Source organism: Glandiceps talaboti, chromosome 4 (assembly GCF_964340395.1).
Source record: "Glandiceps talaboti chromosome 4, keGlaTala1.1, whole genome shotgun sequence".
Classification (NCBI taxonomy): Eukaryota; Metazoa; Hemichordata; class Enteropneusta; family Spengelidae; genus Glandiceps; species Glandiceps talaboti.
In genome coordinates, this window is record NC_135552.1 from 9,956,002 (window position 1) to 9,974,316 (window position 18,315).

The 18,315-nt window shown below is 37.5% G+C and overlaps 1 protein-coding gene across 1 annotated transcript; it reads right to left on the bottom strand.

The window, feature by feature from the left end:
• Window positions 1-447: 447 nt before the first annotated feature.
• LOC144434131 (sulfotransferase 1C2-like) lies at window positions 448-1,377 on the bottom strand. The gene has a single exon (XM_078122587.1). The coding sequence runs from the start codon at window positions 1,375-1,377 to the stop codon at window positions 448-450; it is 930 nt and encodes a 309-aa protein (XP_077978713.1).
• Between the last annotated feature and the right edge of the window lie 16,938 nt (window positions 1,378-18,315).

Here is an 18,315-nt window from a genome sequence, read left to right on the forward strand (position 1 = left end):
ATAGATACCCTGTTTTGAGGTGGATACATGGTGAACAAGTGATACATGGTGAACTGATCGGGCCTTGCACATATGCATCAAACTGAATACTACATGTACAAAGAGAGTCGTGAATTTGGCTAGTGTCGATTATCCCGATTCTCCGCCCACAGCAGCTCAGCCATGACGTGAGCCATCGGCCACACTACAATACAATGGAGATATGAAATTAAGTGAAAACCCACAGCACAACAGTCCATACGAGATTCTTGACAAATGTGTGTGGGTTTCACATTTACAGGCATAAGGAGATCTTAAGAGCTAAAGCCTATACTTAGAGATACTTAGCCAGTATACCCACACCACCCATCCCTTCGAATTCAATCTTAATTGATGATATGAATACTATTATAGAGATGAAATCGCCATTGGTCAATATTATATTAACATTGTAAGCGCCATCACATCTCATAAACAATATTCAATCCTATCTTTGCAGCTACATACCCCAGTCACATAGCGATCAAAATATTCATTTTGCGCCACTGTAAAATGGTATTTCCAGTCGCCAACCTCCCCTTTACGAAAAAAGGAGTTTCCTTCCTTCCAGGTGTATTTGTTTTGAGTAGCAGATGATATTACGGTATCTGTGTTTGCCTTCATTGAAGCAAAGCTACAATTGCTTACAACCTTTTCAAGGTCATTGTCACTAATAGGTCGACCTAAAAACCTTGAGACTTTTCTTAGAGTAGACGTCAAGTCTCTCTTCATGTCTTCAAATGATACGTGAAGGACGTTATCTTTTAGACCATACTGCCCCCAACGTTGTACGTGGTCCAGCCATGATCCATAGTTTACTTTACCCTCAACGAAGGCCTCCACCCATTCGTCCCATGTCAGTTCCATCTTGGTAAAGGTAAGCGCTTTCATGTAATGAAACAGGGATACGCATACGTCTTTTGCATTTCTGGTGATGTATATTATCTTGCATTTTCTCTCACCTTCTTTCCACGCCGTGTGAAAAAGTTGAGGTGGCAAATGATTTGAAAATAATCGTGGTGAAGGCATTTTTTTCAAAAACCTCTTCACATTTCGAACATGTTCGCCATACATACCCGGTACGAAATCATCGGTCTTTTCATACAGATAGCCCAGACAGCCTGGTTTGTCAGTACCAGGTACTTTATAATTCATGTCTTCAAACATTTGTGAAATAGCATTTATCATCCAATGGGTACCTGACTTTTGATATGTCGAAATGATGACGTCACTATCTCTCATATCCCAAAGATTATCAAGGCGTCGCTCTGTAATCGCCAATTTATCGTACATATGTTCGATAAAATAGCAACCATTCAAACTGAAACCAGGCCATTCATTTTTCTTGTTCGAAGCCATGCTGAAAAATATAGATTATTGTTTAATAGTTAATTGTACACTGTGTACGAGTAGGAACCTAAAAAAAGGTACATTTAAAAAATCAAAAATCATTCTGGTAAGCCAAAGTAATGTAAAACAGCACAGACCAAGTGCGTGTTTGTCAATAATTGCACAAAGAGCAACAACAGCTAAAAAACAAAACAAAAATAAATACAATGCGTAATGTGCAAAACTTTGTCATTGCACTTATTATAATGAAGTGATAAGTAAACAAACTGGGTGACCAGACTGGCTAGTAATTACATCGTCACGCCAAGTCCGTGTATCCGTCTTTCACTTCCCCATATATTGAATATTGAAACATCATTCTTATATTTTCATTCTCATAAATGAAAAATTAATATGATAATGTTTGATTACTTGTGTTTACTTGTGATTTAAAATTGACCACTCGTGTATCTACCCAGTTTTTTTTTTTACAAATGACTTCCTGTACGTATAATAATATAAACAACATGACGTCTAGACCATCTTTACGTCACCGTTCAAAGCGTACCCGCCAAGAGGTACTTACATTCGTTGCTTCAGCAGAAGTATTAGACTGTCAGATACGTCGTGACGTTTCGCCCTCACCGGCCTCCTGTGTTAGGGGTTGGCCGATGTTTGAGGGCGCCCCGTCACGGCGTACCTTACAGACTACAGAAGTATATGCTCTGACTTGCGAAAATGAACACTAGACTCTTTACGCATTACTTTTTTTTTCTTTTTGCATTTAGGTCTAATGAGCGGCTACGAACACAGATTTGGCTTTAGCTGATGTTGTTTTATATTGTTGAAATTGCATATATCAAAAAATGGAGAAATAAAGACAGATTATATTTTGATTTGTACACGCAACTGTTGGTGTGCGATGTCTCACTATGCCTGAGTGTAAGAGCGTATGTGTGAGTAACGATACCTGTTGTGTGGCTAATTCCTGACTTAGACATGCTCGTTTGATCACGGTACCCTAGAAAGACAGTTCGAGTGGAGATTCGTTTACGTTCTGCCGATCTACCTAGTATGAGAACACAACTTAGACACCGAAACAACACACTAGGTAGCCTCAGAAAATAACATATATAGTATAGCATCGGATGAATGAACCTACCTGACTACATAGCATTTAACCAAACTCTCTACTCCAAGGTCAACGCCAACGTTGCCGTAAAACAGGCTGTGGTTTGCGACGATGCCCTTCTTAGCCAAACAGCAAACTGTTATCGATGGCTCTGTCACCAGATTTCATGTAATATGCATTTGCAAACAGAGGAGTTTACACCAGACAACAATCTATGCGTATTTTCAATTTTCAAAGTAATGTTTGGGGCCAGTTTTGACTGGGATTGTTTATCTAACTTGTCTAGTTATTTTTGATTGACGGTAAATGGCTTGCCCAGTAACCGTTAAGATTTTACAGGACATTCCGATAAGGGTGCACGTGGGGTCCAAGCTGGAGTTTACGTTAAATTATAACTGGAAGTTGCTGTGAAACATACCGATGGTGAGATGAGAAGTCAGTGTCTTCCTACATTTTTGACACACTGGTTTCAATGATTGCCTGTTGAATAAGTGTGAGATTCTAAAAGCAGAAGGTAAACAATACAGCTAGGCGGGAACTACTATTATAACGAGGGAGCGGAACGACTGAGTGGAGTGGGTCCAGGAGAGGGTTGTCAGCCCTTCCACCTTTGAAACGTTTTGAAAGTTCGGGACCAAAAATATGCTATCTGGTGCTATATTGACACATCATCTGATTAAAAAGATGCATTCTGATCACAATAGAAATATTGCTTTTTCAATGAACAGATAGAGAAAATGTGAATGTATTACATAGTACAATGTATGATGTGAATAGTTAATATTTTAACGCCTGAATGGTGAACGCATGCGCATCTTTTTAAAACGTGTTAAAGTGAATATTGCGTTATTGGTGAATAATGGTTATCTTCGAACATGAACGGTGAATGCTTATAAATTCAACGCGTAAATCGTGAACGGTGAATGACGTCATTTCAAGTGAATGAAATTGTGAATTTAACCTCAACTGGACGCTAGTCGCGACTTCTGACCCAGTTCTATTTGAATGACCTGTGTGGCCTGACAGATGTTTACATCCTCAGATCTCAACCATGAATGGCCTTGAGAAATTATAGATTTATCATCCATACAGGTATCAATAACAGAAGACACCAAGTCATGTACGAGAGGTGGGGGTGGGGGGTAGTATTCCGCTAACTTTGTTATTTTCGAGATACGTAGCTACGTTTACGAAATCGGTGTGCCCCATAAAAATGCAACATACGCGGTTGTACAGTCATGTTATTGAAACTACAAATCACCACATATAAATCATCCCATTCCAGTTTCTGTTATCATATATAGTCAGTTTTAGCAAACAACGTATTTGAAACAATTTAAAGCTACCTATCTCAGGGCATATCCTAAGAGAACTACAGAATCCTAGCTAGACTGGTACCGGTCCCTCGGCAGATCTTTCTTAAGTTTAATATTCTTCAAATGTTTTGAGTTTGACATTCACTTTTGTGAAGGAAAATATCCTTTTTCCTCGATTACTAGTAGTCTCCAAAGGACTATTATGTGTCCATGTGTTCAAATTCCCTATCATTTGGTGCATTCATTGCTGATAACGAAGTCTGCTGATGTAGCCATACATTTTAATGAGTAATTTGCATGATTTGTGTTTTTTTTGTAATTTTGCAACATGTTCAAAAGGTGTACATGTAACTGCAATACAAAGTCTTCATCGAACACATACTGCCAACATTTAAACTTACCAATTCATACTTTGAAACTTTTATCATGATAAAATATGATCCCATTTGGTCTTTACCACGAAGGTTCCTAAAGTGATATGCATTATTGGAATATAGTATCTGGTAGCTGTGTAAGGTATGGTTTTAAAAATCCAAACATTAAAAAGCTATACATGAGCACATGGACATTTTTGGTCTTTTGACCATGAAGTCAATGGTTATGATCAAAGGGTAATTGTTATTTGAAAAGGCATCATGGATTTCGTGGAGACATTCCAATGAAGATATAACTACAAAGCTTCCAGAGTAAATGGAAAAACCGGCTCCCATGCATTTGGCCATTAGTACTAGTGTTAATGCTGCATAGCAAAAGTGATATATATCAGCCTGTGAATCATACACCTCGAATATATTTGACCTTAAACTATTTGCTATTTGACCTTAAACTTGAAGGTCAAAGGTCAGGGCCTCATTAGAAAGCTGTTGATTGGGAAACACGGTGAAGATACTCACAGGGACTATATCTAATGTGCTTTCAGTGTGAAAGGTCAAAATGAATGTTTACGACAAAAATGGTCTCCGTCCAAACTTTACGTACCGCAATGATAATAGAATGAAGTGATGAGCCCATGCGAACTTCTATGTCTGATATTTAAACAAAACAAGGTTTTGTACAAATTGGCCATTTATGTCATATATATATATATATATATATGCATTTTAACAACATATTGTCTATATGACATTGAAGATGAGGGTCAAGGTCAAAGTGTAATTCGAAAGTGGGTGTGGGTCTCTATTAAGTCTTCGATGTTACTAGGCAACACATTTTATGATAAAATTACCTTGAAGGTCAGGGTCATTAGAAAGCTTGCTATTGATAACATGGGTGTAGATACTAATATTAATACTAATATATATATATATATATATATATATATATATATATATATATATATATATATATATATATATATATATAGTTACCCATATATAGTTACCCTACAGTAATTATTTAATCAAAAAGCAATCATGAAAATAATTACAAAATGGCAATATATACAAAATGTTATATATGATTGCGTATACTCTAACAACATTTGGAAAAATCCTTATTATAAAAAATTAGGTTGCCATGGAAACAAAAATAAATTGTAAACAATAGAAAATACATGGGGAAATCACTAACAGTGGCTTTATTTCACAAATAGTTGTTATTCGTACAATAAATCTGCATACGTACGAGGTGATCATGTTTCATATCATATGACGTAATCTAGTCATATCATATGATGTAATCTTCTCAAGTGTTGATCAGTTACCATGGTAGCCAGTGTAGTGTAGCACTACACTGTTAAATCCACTTTGGTTTGTTTGTTTGGCACAAAATTAACATTTACTCAAAGGTAACATACAATGCTCAAAGTACATCACCAGGAACAATTATGGACAATGTAATGGAGAAAAATATAAAACATTGCTATATTGCCCAAACTTTGCCACACATATTTCTTAATAACGTATAGCTTTTCCCTGTACAAAAGTAAACTGTAACTGTCTAAGTTAAAGTCAATGAATTTGTCAATGAATATGACTGTATGGCTTAATTTGAACATTCGACCATGTCATCTGTTCTTCAAAGTGAAACTGTTTCCCAAGCAAAGTAAAGTGTAACTGTTCCTCAAACTAAAGTATAATTATTCTCCAATCAAAGTAATGTATAACTGTTCCCTAATCAAAGTAAAATGTACCTGTTCCCCAATCAAAGTAAAGTGTAGCTGTTCCCCAATCAAAGTAAAGTGTAACTGTTCCTCGAGCAAAGTAAAGTGTAACTGTTCCCCAAGCAAAGTAATCAAAGTAAAGTGTAACTTTTCCTAAAAATATAGTATAACTGTTCCCCAATCAAAGTAAAGTGTAACTGTTCCTCGAGCAAAGTAAAGTGTAACTGTTCCCCAAGCAAAGTAATCAAAGTAAAGTGTAACTTTTCTTAAAAATATAGTATAACTGTTCCCCAATCAAAGTAAAGTGTAACTGTTCCTCGAGCAAAGTAATCAAAGTAAAGTGTAACTGTTCCCCTTACAAAGAAAAGTTTAAAAGTGTAACTGTTCGCCAATCAAAGTAAAATGTACCTGTTCCTCAATCAAAGTTAAGTGTAACTGTTCTCCAATCAAAGTACAGTGTAACTATTCCCCTTACAAAGAAAAGTTTAAAAGTGTAACTGTTCCCCAATCAAAGTAAAGTGTAACTGTCCCAAGTCAAAGTAAAGTGTAACTGTTCTCCAATCAACATACAGTGTAACTATTCCCCAGTCTAAGTAAACTGCAACTGTTCCCCAAAGTAAAGTACAATTAGTAGTGTGTAACTGTTTGGCAACACACAAAAATAGACGTGTCCTATATGTATTTAACGATGTAAATAGTTGAAACCAATTTTAGTTTATACTCGTACTACTTGGTCACATTGGAAACGTTTTTTTTATGGAAACAAACTCTATGTGTGATGATTCATACACTATATAACCAGATTTAAACTGAATGCCTTCCGTAAGAGCAAAGTTTTGAGATTGTCGTTCCTACAGACAATTGTTAGAATACAACAGAATATAGTTATTTTTTCTCATTGATTGCTATTTGCCCATTGCTGTTAGTGATCTCCTGGCCAACCAGAACATGTAATGTGAAGCTCTATAGAACGTTGTAGCCAAAAGCCAAAAAAGGGAGAGAATTGTTTCTGGTCAGCACCAATCATTTAAATACCCCCTTCCCGAGTTATTTTTGTTCATGTTTGTCCAGCCAATTCAGTCTGCAGATGAAAGGGAAAACACAAAAGTAACTCTCCCTACATTAATTGCCACCAGTGAAGACAACTGCAGAACTAATCATGAACACACCTATGACATCTACCCCCCCCCCCCACACACACACATACTTGCTGTAAAGTACTAAATAAAAAGAACAGTAACTGCAATGATAAGCAGACATTTGTTGAGAATGTAAAGAAAAAATTGCATCGTTGCACCACTTTAGACAACATTTCCTGACCAGAAACTATTTTTTCTTTTTTGTGGCCTACCGAAAACATGTCAATGATTTATTAAAACTAAAAGCTACATTTTAATAATATTTTCAGGACAGGTGCCCCAAGGTATCACAAATGTATGTGCCGAATTATATTGAATTTGAAGCATGCATTCTTGAGATATAGGCTAATTACCGAAAACCATTAATTACGTAAATTGCTCATTAATATTCATGGGATGTTTATCGAAATCTAATCAGTTCTTGCCACTACCCTATGCATGCTATGAAACACGTGTACCAACTTTCGTTTGACTTGAGCCAGCCGTCTTTTAGAAAATGGTGATACAGACAGACAGACAGATGCACACACCCACACAGACTTTTCACCCCTGACATATAACCTTCCTTACCTTACAGAAGGTAAAAATCTGTTGACCCAGCACATTCTAGACGCTCGAACTGATTTTGCCTCCCGCTTGAACGGTAAAGCTCTACATTCACGCCGTTTTCGGCCACCAGTTGCGCTACAGGTGCAAGAACAAGCTGGTGCACAAAAAGAGTAAAAAAATGATAGGTTTTGACGAAAAAAAGCAATGTGGTCTCATGTAGAGCGAGATCTCGTGCAAGCCAGGCCCCCGGCTTGCCTTTAATTCATAAGTCGTAACTACGAACTAACTGTTCAGTATGAATTATATCAAATATTGTCAACATTTACTCCAATTTTCACCTACATTTCATGACAAACAATCAGATTATTAAAAAAAATTCATTACCTTTTACACCTAGGAAGTCGACGGACAGGTCAAGCATCATATTTTATAAATGCGCAGTCCCCTGTTGTAATTTGAATTCCTCAAAAATCACACCACTTGTACACGCTGTACCCTTCTCAATGTATTCATCGACTAGGGAAAGTGGTGGCCAAATTACAATTTTACAAAATGTGTTAGGGACACGTAAATGCCCCAAATATGGAGTAAAAATGGATCTGGCATGCAGAGAATAATCAACTGATAAGAGGACTCGTTTTCAACTTTAATACTGACTGGCAAAATGAACGCAGTGTCGTACGTTTTACGCCATACTTTTAGAAAGTCCTTTACCATTCCAACAGGGTTACGGACACCGTTTCACGTTGTTTGGAGTCCAACGACGACCTCAACATGCCGACTGAGAAATACGAAGGCTGGCTTCCAAGTTCAAATGGTAAGATTTTAAAGAGACTGAATCAACAATGCCCGAATTTTTCTATGGGACCGGTCAGTTTCTCCAGCCTGGGGGTGGGTGGGGGGGGGGGTGGATTCTTAAATTGGGCCGACAAAAAGTCACTGACCCTCCTATTTGTAAAACCAAAAAACAGGCTGAACCCCCTATCACTTAATTCTAAAACATGATGACCCCCCCCCCCCCCCCCCATATATATAATATTGGAATGACAGGTATTTTTTGATCGTGACTCAGTGTGGACTGCTTGACTGTCTTGCAACTACTTTACAAGATCCCGGATTAGCACTATCATAATTATAATTATTGACTACACAGGGTAAATATATTCCAAAAGGAGTTTAATAGCATCTTGACAGTGAAAGGTGGGGAAAAGAAGGGAATATGTACATCCGTTATGGGGGGGGGGGGTCCAGGATTCCATCCTGACAGTACATAGGAAGAAATCAGAAGGGTTTCAGGACAGGTTCAGGACACGTTTGCATCTACATGGGCTTCAAACTATCCTGAATCCTTCCTCAGGTAGGATTTTTAGTACCGTACGTGTAGATGGGGCTAATGACTCTTCGCTAATATGTCTCTCTATTGTACGCTGGCTTAATTTTGAATGAAAATGTGTCCAGTTAAAAATTGTAACTTTTTGCTATGTTTTGGTGGGAACATTCTTAGGGGTGTTTGGATAAAGAAGGGTTCACAAAACAAGCAACATGATGATTCCGACAGTGATATGCAAATTAGGACTATATGATCACACATACCTATATGTAGCATGTCTCAGCATGTGGGTAAACATTTTTAACAACTGTATAGTTGTGCTACATCGCCATTTGGCGCTATTTTTACTTTCTTGTTCTACTCTATAATGTTGCCTACGAAGTGTTACATATTGTTACTGTTTAATACCGTTTTCAACGGTAATTTCAGTGAAAATAAAATATTCTACACTATTTTCTGCTCTATGGACATTCTCATGAGACAAGATATTGAAGCCAGTGACTGGTTTCAGCATGTATGTGATACAAGTCAAAAGTCTTTGCATGAAAATCGCGTATATGGCTCATATGCACATTTTGCGCTTGTATGGCAATGTATATGCATTTTAAAACAATGAGCAATGTGCAGCTTGTCCTCTGTCACATGACATATTCTCAAACAGTCAAGTTGCAAAAGATGTCATTAGGACTTGTTTGGAATGTGGAAAACAGTAAATTGTAACTACATGCAGTTTAGCTAAATATAAGCCTTAGTTTGAAGGAATGTGTGTTGTTTCTCTCAGAACTGTAGACTTTGTTTGAAATAGTGCAGAGTGCATTTTACAAGAATTTTATCTTCTCACTGTATGGTAACAAGTACAATCCAGGTACGTAGGTCATAAAATGAGTTAACGTAAAATGTGTCTAAAATATGACCCCCCCCCCCAACAGGTTTCTAAAACATGATCCGCCCAATCCCCCCCCCCGTAATTACTGAAGGCTCCCTAAGGGTGTCTAGCATCAAGTATCATTTTTTTGGAGGAGAAAGATGCCTGGATGTAAACAAACAATGTCGGAAAATAAAATGGCTAAATAAGGTAGTCTCTGTTACCGGTACCCAACATCTGGGGGCTCTGCCTACCGTGACCACCACAAACGAGAGTCTGGGAAAACCACGTTCTAACTACCCCTCCATGGAAGTCACACACTACATTTCTTCCAAGCAAACAAAATGGACTTACAAGCCCTGTTTGTTTGTTGTAATTAATATATATCAGTCGCTTGAGAAGTGATAATCTGTAGTGTTAGCAAAGGTACCCAAATCGTTCAGCCAGCAATGGATACAGCAATGTTGGACGTGAAGTACTCCCCACGATGCACTGCTCAAGAGGCTACTTCCTGCGCGTACGAGCCCAGGCTCTCGTTTGGGATCGATGGTCTCGTAGGCAGAGTCCCCAGCGACGAAAGGCTGGGTAACCGAGACTAGAAGAATCTCGGAAGATTCGATAGATGGATAACTATGTACGATCTAGGACAATGAATACAACGAGTACAGACGAAGAAGAATATTACTAACTAGACTATCATAGTCGTCATTCTGAAGTATTTATTTATTTGTGATGTTTTCTCATCTGTTTGCCAATAAAAAATTGAAATCTCGCGTGACTGCGAAATCTCTCGTACGATTGTGAAACAGCGTTTGCATCTTTTTCATCTGAGATGAATTATGATAAGAAAACGTCACAAATAAATGAGGGGCGAGATCACTAGTTCCAGGTAGGATAAAGAGCTAAATTCTTTTCGTGGGGGGGGGGGGGAGTTGAAACATTTTAGTTCTCACCCTACAAAATTAAGTTGTTTTTTTAAAATGACAAACACCGCCCACAGCTATAGAAATGACCGACCCCTTATCAGCAAATTAAAACTATCACTTAGGTGTACTTTGAACGTCTGGTGACGTTTGACAAATATTGCTATCTGAAAATGAAATGGACTTTAAATTTGTTTTGCTTACTAATTTAGTTTTAATTTTAATTTGATATATTTGTATCTTTAAATTTAAAGCACAACCATGAAAAACAGAGAGATAAATTCTTGACTGGAACAGACATCCAAAGAAAGGGCATTCCACTCGACGTGTTTGAGAGTTTCTATGAAAACTGCGCTCAGCAAGGTATATTGACTTTGGCCATTTATGTCGGACTAAAGTGCCAAGAGCCACTCACTTTCGATTTGCTGTCACGTGCTCTTCACTTACTTGTTGGACGACATCCAATTCTTCGTTCAAGAATTGAAGATGCTGCAGATCCAAAATCTGGCAAAACGGTGAAATATTTCCTTGAAATTGAGGAAAAGCACTTCTTGAATGTGAAAATCGATGAAAGAAGTTTAGAAGAGTGGACAGATGTAGTATCATCAGAGTTGTCCACAAAGATTGACTCCAAGAAGGGACCTCTATGGCGCATCAGAATGCTTAAGAAAAAGGAATCGGAGAAAGTGACGTCATCAATTAGTAGGCATGAGGATATTGGTCTCGTGCTTACGTTCCATCATGGAATACTTGACGGGTCTTCGGTGATATTATTCATCAGCCAGCTATTAGAGATATTGAATCGACTTATCAAACTTGAAACGGCAAAACATGTTGTAGTCCAAGCCTCGCAACTAACCCGACCGTCATTGCTGCAATGTTTACCAGAATTACAAATTCCTTGGTGGCAAAAAATGCTCATCAAATCAATACCACTGGCACTTGTTGCTCGATTAATATCTCCTTATCATGCAAACAAGTATATAAAAAAGCTAAATGTAAAAACAGGGGGTGATTTTTGTGAAGCAAAGACGTGTATCTTTCCTATTGATTTCTCAAAGACATCAACATCAAAGCTTGTTGATTCTTGTCGCACACATCGCGCGACTTTTCAAGGAGCGGTTACTGCAGCAGCTGCCATTGGCATAGCAAAGATCATTCAATCTGGTACAGTAGCCAAACCTGAAAACCTGAAAACAGCATATACCATTGACATGCGACGTTACTTCCCACCTCATAAGAAACATCTTGTTCAAGGTATTTTCAAATATTATGCAGGGTTTGTGGATTTGGCCATCCATATTTCAGATGAATGTGTTCATGCTGAAAAGTTCTGGAAATTGGCCAGAGAACTAAGCCAACTTATACACAAAGATTTCAAGGAGAGAAAACCCATCAAGTTATTAAAGAATGTTCATTTTGCTTTAGAGTGTGGAAAAATCAACTCTTTGACTGATGTGGTGTCCAAAGACAAAAGTTTAGTTGGTCGGTATGGTACAATTTTCAACATGTCCAATTTTGGTAGTGTGAGGGAGTTCGATAAATATCATGGACAGCCCATCGATGTACATACTATTCACGGAGCTACCGCTCAACATGTTTGTGGACATTTCTTTGCTCACAGTCTTACCACAGTTCATGGACAACTGAACTGGTCACTCGTTTACTATACCAATGTAGCCTCGAGAGACCTGGTGAGACAATATGCCAACAATATCATCAATATTCTGGAGAGTGCATTGCGTGGTTAACGTGTGCCATCTCAGTTCAATTTGTTGTCAAACCAAACGATGAAATGCAGCAATGTTTGTAAGATATTGCTAAAGAACGTTTTATTACATCAGGGGAGGTTATATTTTTACAGTTATGTACACCTCACAGTTACCAATTTATGGGTTTAAAGTAGACAGTTACTATCAGAAAGGATAGTTGATATATTTGGTGTCGAAAGTAAATGAATGAAAGTTGAGTTTTTATATATGTTGAAATAAAAATTACTTGTCTTAAAATTACCATTACCATTATACATGAAATGGTATGATAAACAAGTACAAATATAAAAAGTAAACAATACGGTGGCCCACAAATCTATTATTTTCTTATGTTCTAATCGTCGCCACCAGTTTTGAAAATAAAACATTACAGTATGTGAGGCCATTCTTCTATTCATTTTTTAGCGCAACTTAACTGATAAGGTTCAGTAGTGCTATAGGTATGGCAAAGTGTCTGTCTGTCTGTTTGTCTGTCTGTCTGCCCGTCTCTGTGTGTGTGTGTGTGTGTGTGTGTGTGTGTGTGTGTGTGTGTGTATGTGTGTGTGTGTGTGTGTGTGTGTGTGTGTAAACAACTTAAAGTCAAAAATTGCCGGACCGATTGCTTTGATATTTGGTGGTCATGTTACTTCTGGTGTCTAGTTGGGAAAATGTTCCAATGAAAATGATTACATCAGAGATGTGGATTTTGGGTCAAAAAATGTTATTTTTTGTCAAAAAACTGAAACTCCAAAACTACTGGGCCGATTGGCATGAAATTTAGTGGGAACATTCTTAGATGTGAGTAAATTAAGATTTGTTCATCACATGATGATTCCCTTATTATTAATATGCAAATTAGGAGTAAAAATGTGTCTTTTTGGTCAAAAACCTATAATTCCAAATCTACTCAGCAGATTGGGCTGAAATTTAAGAGGGGTGCATCTGTGAGTGTATAGATGAAGAAATATTAAGCATATAATGATCTCATCAGTAGTATGCAAATTAGGTGTAAAAATGTGAATTTTGGTCAAAACTTTATATCTCAAAAAAGTACTTGGTCAATGAGACTGAAACTTGGTGAGATGTTTCTAGAAGTGTTATTCTGCAGATTTTCTTCAAGATATTTTGACATAATTGGCCTTAGCAACCATGACCACGCCCTTAGCATCAATCAACTGACAGTATAGTTTGGTCAAATAACAACATCATCTGGTAGGCAAGTGAGTAAACAGTCGAAAAATGTATGCAAATATTCCTAGCAACAAGACCACGCCCATAGCAACAGCCAAATAATCACGTATATTGCAAAGATAATATCAGGAATTCATACACAAGTGAACAAAAACATTGAAAAATGTATGCAAATATATCTAGCAACATTACCATGCCAATAGCAAAAGCCAAATGATCACGTATATCGCAAAGATAGCAACATGGTTGGATAGGCAACTGGATATAGTCATTCAACAAATGAACACCTATTTTTAGCATGGACTAGCATATGGATAAACATTTTTGAAAACTGTACAGTTGTGCTACAACGCCATTGGCGGTATTTTTGTTCTGTAAATGAAAGTTCACCCCCCCTCTCTCTCTCTCTCTCTCTCTCTCTCTCTCTCTCTCTCTCTCTCTCTCTCTCTCTCTCTCTCTCTCACGAAACAGGAAAAGTAAGTCTAGAGACCTTTGTGAGCCACCGTAGGATTCATAATTTTTACAAATACTAATCGTTCCATGGTACTTCGTTTATGAATTGATAGTATGTCCATGTTATAAGTTAAATGTTTTTTTTTCACAAGTGTATTCACAAGTATGCTTTTCATACGAAAATTTGGCTGTTTATAATTACTACGGTAACATAATAATAAGTCATAAAGAATGACAGAACATCACTATTCTCAATAAATGTGTGCAACACACTTCAATTCCTTAAAAAATGTTAGTATCGTGTGATAATACGTGAATTTTCATAATTTCTTCTTGTAAGTTGTGTTACTGTGATGTTATTTGTGCTTAGTGGAAATTGTTGACATCCATCGATGAATGATACAATGTGCATATATGCCGGGTATACTGGACGGATAGTTCGAACACTTTTAACCAAACCTATGTGGGCAACGCGGTACCACGAACTTCGAAAACCCCTCTCATGAATCCAAGACAACGACCAATGGACTCGAAGAATGGATCGCAGGCTAATCGGATGATCGTGGCATAAAGACTGAAGACCGGACGTAGAAAGATGTATACTGCCTTCATGACCGGCTGCAATCCCCACACTACGACGAAGTTAAACGTACCAAAAATGAACCCCCACACTGTCCCAAGTAACCATCCGAATACCAATGTCCAGATGCGATAAGTAAAGTCCTGAGAGAGAGAGAGAGAGAGAGAGAGAGAGAGAGAGAGAGAGAGAGAGAGAGAGAGAGAGAGAGAGAGAGAGAGAGAGAGAGAGAGAGAGAGAGAGAGCTGTAATTAATAAGTTGTATGATTGAACAAACCGTGGTATTCCATATAGCTCTATACTGACCTTTACTCACGTGCTCTGCAACCACTGAAAGTAGAACAAACTGTAAACTATGAAAACACTTACATGAAAGTACCTAGCAGCAGAATTTACGACCAAAACCCCGCAGTCTGTGTCCCTTTAAAATATGCAATAGTCGAGTAGTCGAAGGAATACATATAAAATGATCATAGATAAAACACTTGTGCTAAGTCATGAAATTAGGCCTGTTACAGTGACATTCATTATATTTATATGATTATAACACATACCTGGACATACGTGTAAATGTGTTTATATGTGTTCTCAACACTGGTCCAATTCTGTGTTGCCCAATTTGGTTCACTGAATACGTCCTTGTAGCCAGTCTGCATATTGAAGAAAGGTATATATTATGAAATTATATAAATTGTTAAGATGCGTGAAGAAATAATTTGTTTTTGGAGTGACGAAGATAGCCGATTAGTTAGGCCTATGAGGGCATTGTTTCGCTATGTATGTATGTATGTATGTATGTATGTATGTATGTGTGTGTGTGTGTGTGTGCGTGCGTGCGTGCGTGCGTGCGTATGTATGTATGTATGTATGTATGTATGTATGTATGTATGTATGTATGTATCATGAAAACTGTCAAAAATTGACGCTATTATACGTTGCAATCTCTCTAGAAAAAATTATGAAATTAAATATACCATTACCTCTACATGGTAGTCTAAGTCGTATAGATTTTCGTTAAACAATTTTTTCTCCCCAAACATCAAGGGCGAAGCCTGACCAGCATGACCTGGGACAATTGAAATCACTGAGTCCGAACCCGGGTCTATGGAACCGTTCACGTTAGCCATTCTGAAAAAATCAAGATACAAAAGAAATACACTTTAACTTATGTCGATTCGATTCGATCGATCAATTACATGCTCGTTGCACCCTGTGGGCTTACAAAGCTTTGGGACAATAGTCACGAGTCTGGCAGCGAGACTAGGGTGAGATGGACTAATCATACTACTAGTATCTTGTGAACTTGTCAGGCATAAGTACAACAGACATCGATGGAAAGACACCTTGTTGTTTATCTTTCCACCGGTGTCTATTGTATACACACATATATCTTTGCCAACGAACGACATATATACATCGAAGTTGGCACGTACAAAAATATTGCATAATTTAAAGAATAATGAATCTGTGAATTCTGGAATATGATAACCGATCTACACACCATGAACTAAAATATGAATCAAAGAAACATTACACAATTAAGTATAACGTCAGAAACACCGAACTTACCTGAGTCGGTTGAGAATCACACAGCACACGAAATGTACACATCAACAGACAAAAGTCAGACCAGTACTGATGATCGACTGATTCCTTCGGGTTAATATATCACAGAGTTGAGGTCAGCTGACTGGCTGTCCCTGACCCAAACTCTAAGATCCGGGTTACACTGTTTTTTATGAAAACAATTTATTTTAATGCTATCAATCATCCTCTTAATAACCCTTGCTCTCAAAATCTGACAATTCATCATTTACCTTTATACTCATCGCATGAATACAAAAATGAAGAGAAGCTGTTTACAAGCAGTCCGTGTGTACTTCTACTACATCTACGTACTATGATGTTACCGTCATGTTATGGGTATAGATATTTTAACGCTGTTACTAATTTCGACTTCTTACTCTGTTCAACAGTTTTAGGTGAATTGTCAATTAGCGTAGCCCTGCAGACTTTATCCTATGCCATTGCCTATCTACAACACACCCTTTTCTGTTTACTATCAAGTAGGGAAGAACAAGTATATGTAATGAGTTTATGGTTGTCATACCAACATGGCAACAAATTAAACCCACGCTCTCTTATAGGTTGAAAACAGGTGCTAGATAAGTAAAATCAACAATATAAAGAATATGATAAAAAGCGATATGTGTAACACCGTACTATACTCGTCTATAGACAACACAGTTAAAATCTAAAGTTCTACTTTTACTATCCCGTCCCATATATAACCATAGAAAGGGCAACTTGGTATACCTCATACAGCAAAGTATGTAAGAAATTTGACAAGTAAATTTTGTGGAAAACGTACGTGCCAACTTCGTGTTCGCACGGGTGTTGTTTGTTCGTATCACTAGGACGAATTAGACTGTAAGATACGTCGTGACGTTCGCCCTCATCGGCCTCCTCTCACAGGGGTTGACCGATGTGTGAGGGCGCCCCGTCACGGCGTACCTTACAGACTATAGAACGGGTAAAAGTTGTATACATGAAACATTAAATTTTATGAGGCAAACTTGGCAATGTGACGACGTTTCTTCGCAGTTTACGATGTGATAGCTATACATACATACATACATACATACATACATACATACATACATACATACATATAATACTCGGATGCTCGGTCGCGATGCGAATGTAGGACGACACCCTCTTAATCCATGGCGTGTTTTGTTTTGTTTGATATCACCATAGATACTAGTCTGTGAGAGAGGAGGCCGGTGAGGTCGAAACGTCACGACGTATCTTACAGACTACATAGATACGTAATACAAAAAAATAATAATCATGAAATGTTGTTAATGTTATTATCGATCGTCACAGATACAGTGTATTGGGAGTTTTTGGTAATTATTTCAAAACACGTAGATTGAATATACAGTAGTTGGAATACCAAACCACCGGACACACGTATATCCATAACGCTCTACTACAATATATGTCAGTATCTACAGACGCTATATGATAACCAGCGAGCATTATCCAGATAACACTCACACATAGAGCATTTATTTATTTACGAATACCGATATTGTTAGGCGCGAGATCATTAGTTCAATAATGTAGGATAGGAAGCTAAATTCTTTTACTTTGGGGGGTGAGGTGGGGTAGGGGTGGGGGTTGATAGATTTTAGTTCTCATCCTACAAACTCGATTTTAATTTTAATGGATCTACCCCTAAATGCAAGTATTTCTTTAAAAAGTATCAAATTCAGAAAAAGCAGAATTTTCGCATGGCACTAAAATAAAGTAAAGTGTCATTGGCAACAAAAGAACGAATTTGTGTTAACAGTACATAGCAGTACATACTACTACATACTGACTTTGTATTCATAGCACTACATACTACTACTTACTGATTTGAAATTGATTGCGCTGTCTGAAATATCTTCATTTTTTCCCAATTTAGTTAGGAGAGCCTGAGGCTTAACTAAAAGAATTTAGTTTTTATCCTAGATTGAACTATTGATGTCATATTGATGTCACATACTGTGTTATCGTCAACGATATTGACATCACTCCCCATGATAGTGACACTTCAAATTTGATAATTTTATGATTACCTGATGGATATA

Excerpts from the sequence above, each read along its gene's own strand:
- LOC144434131 (XM_078122587.1), bottom strand. The coding sequence starts at position 1,377 with ATGGCTTCGAACAAGAAAAATGAATGGCCTGGTTTCAGTTTGAATGGT.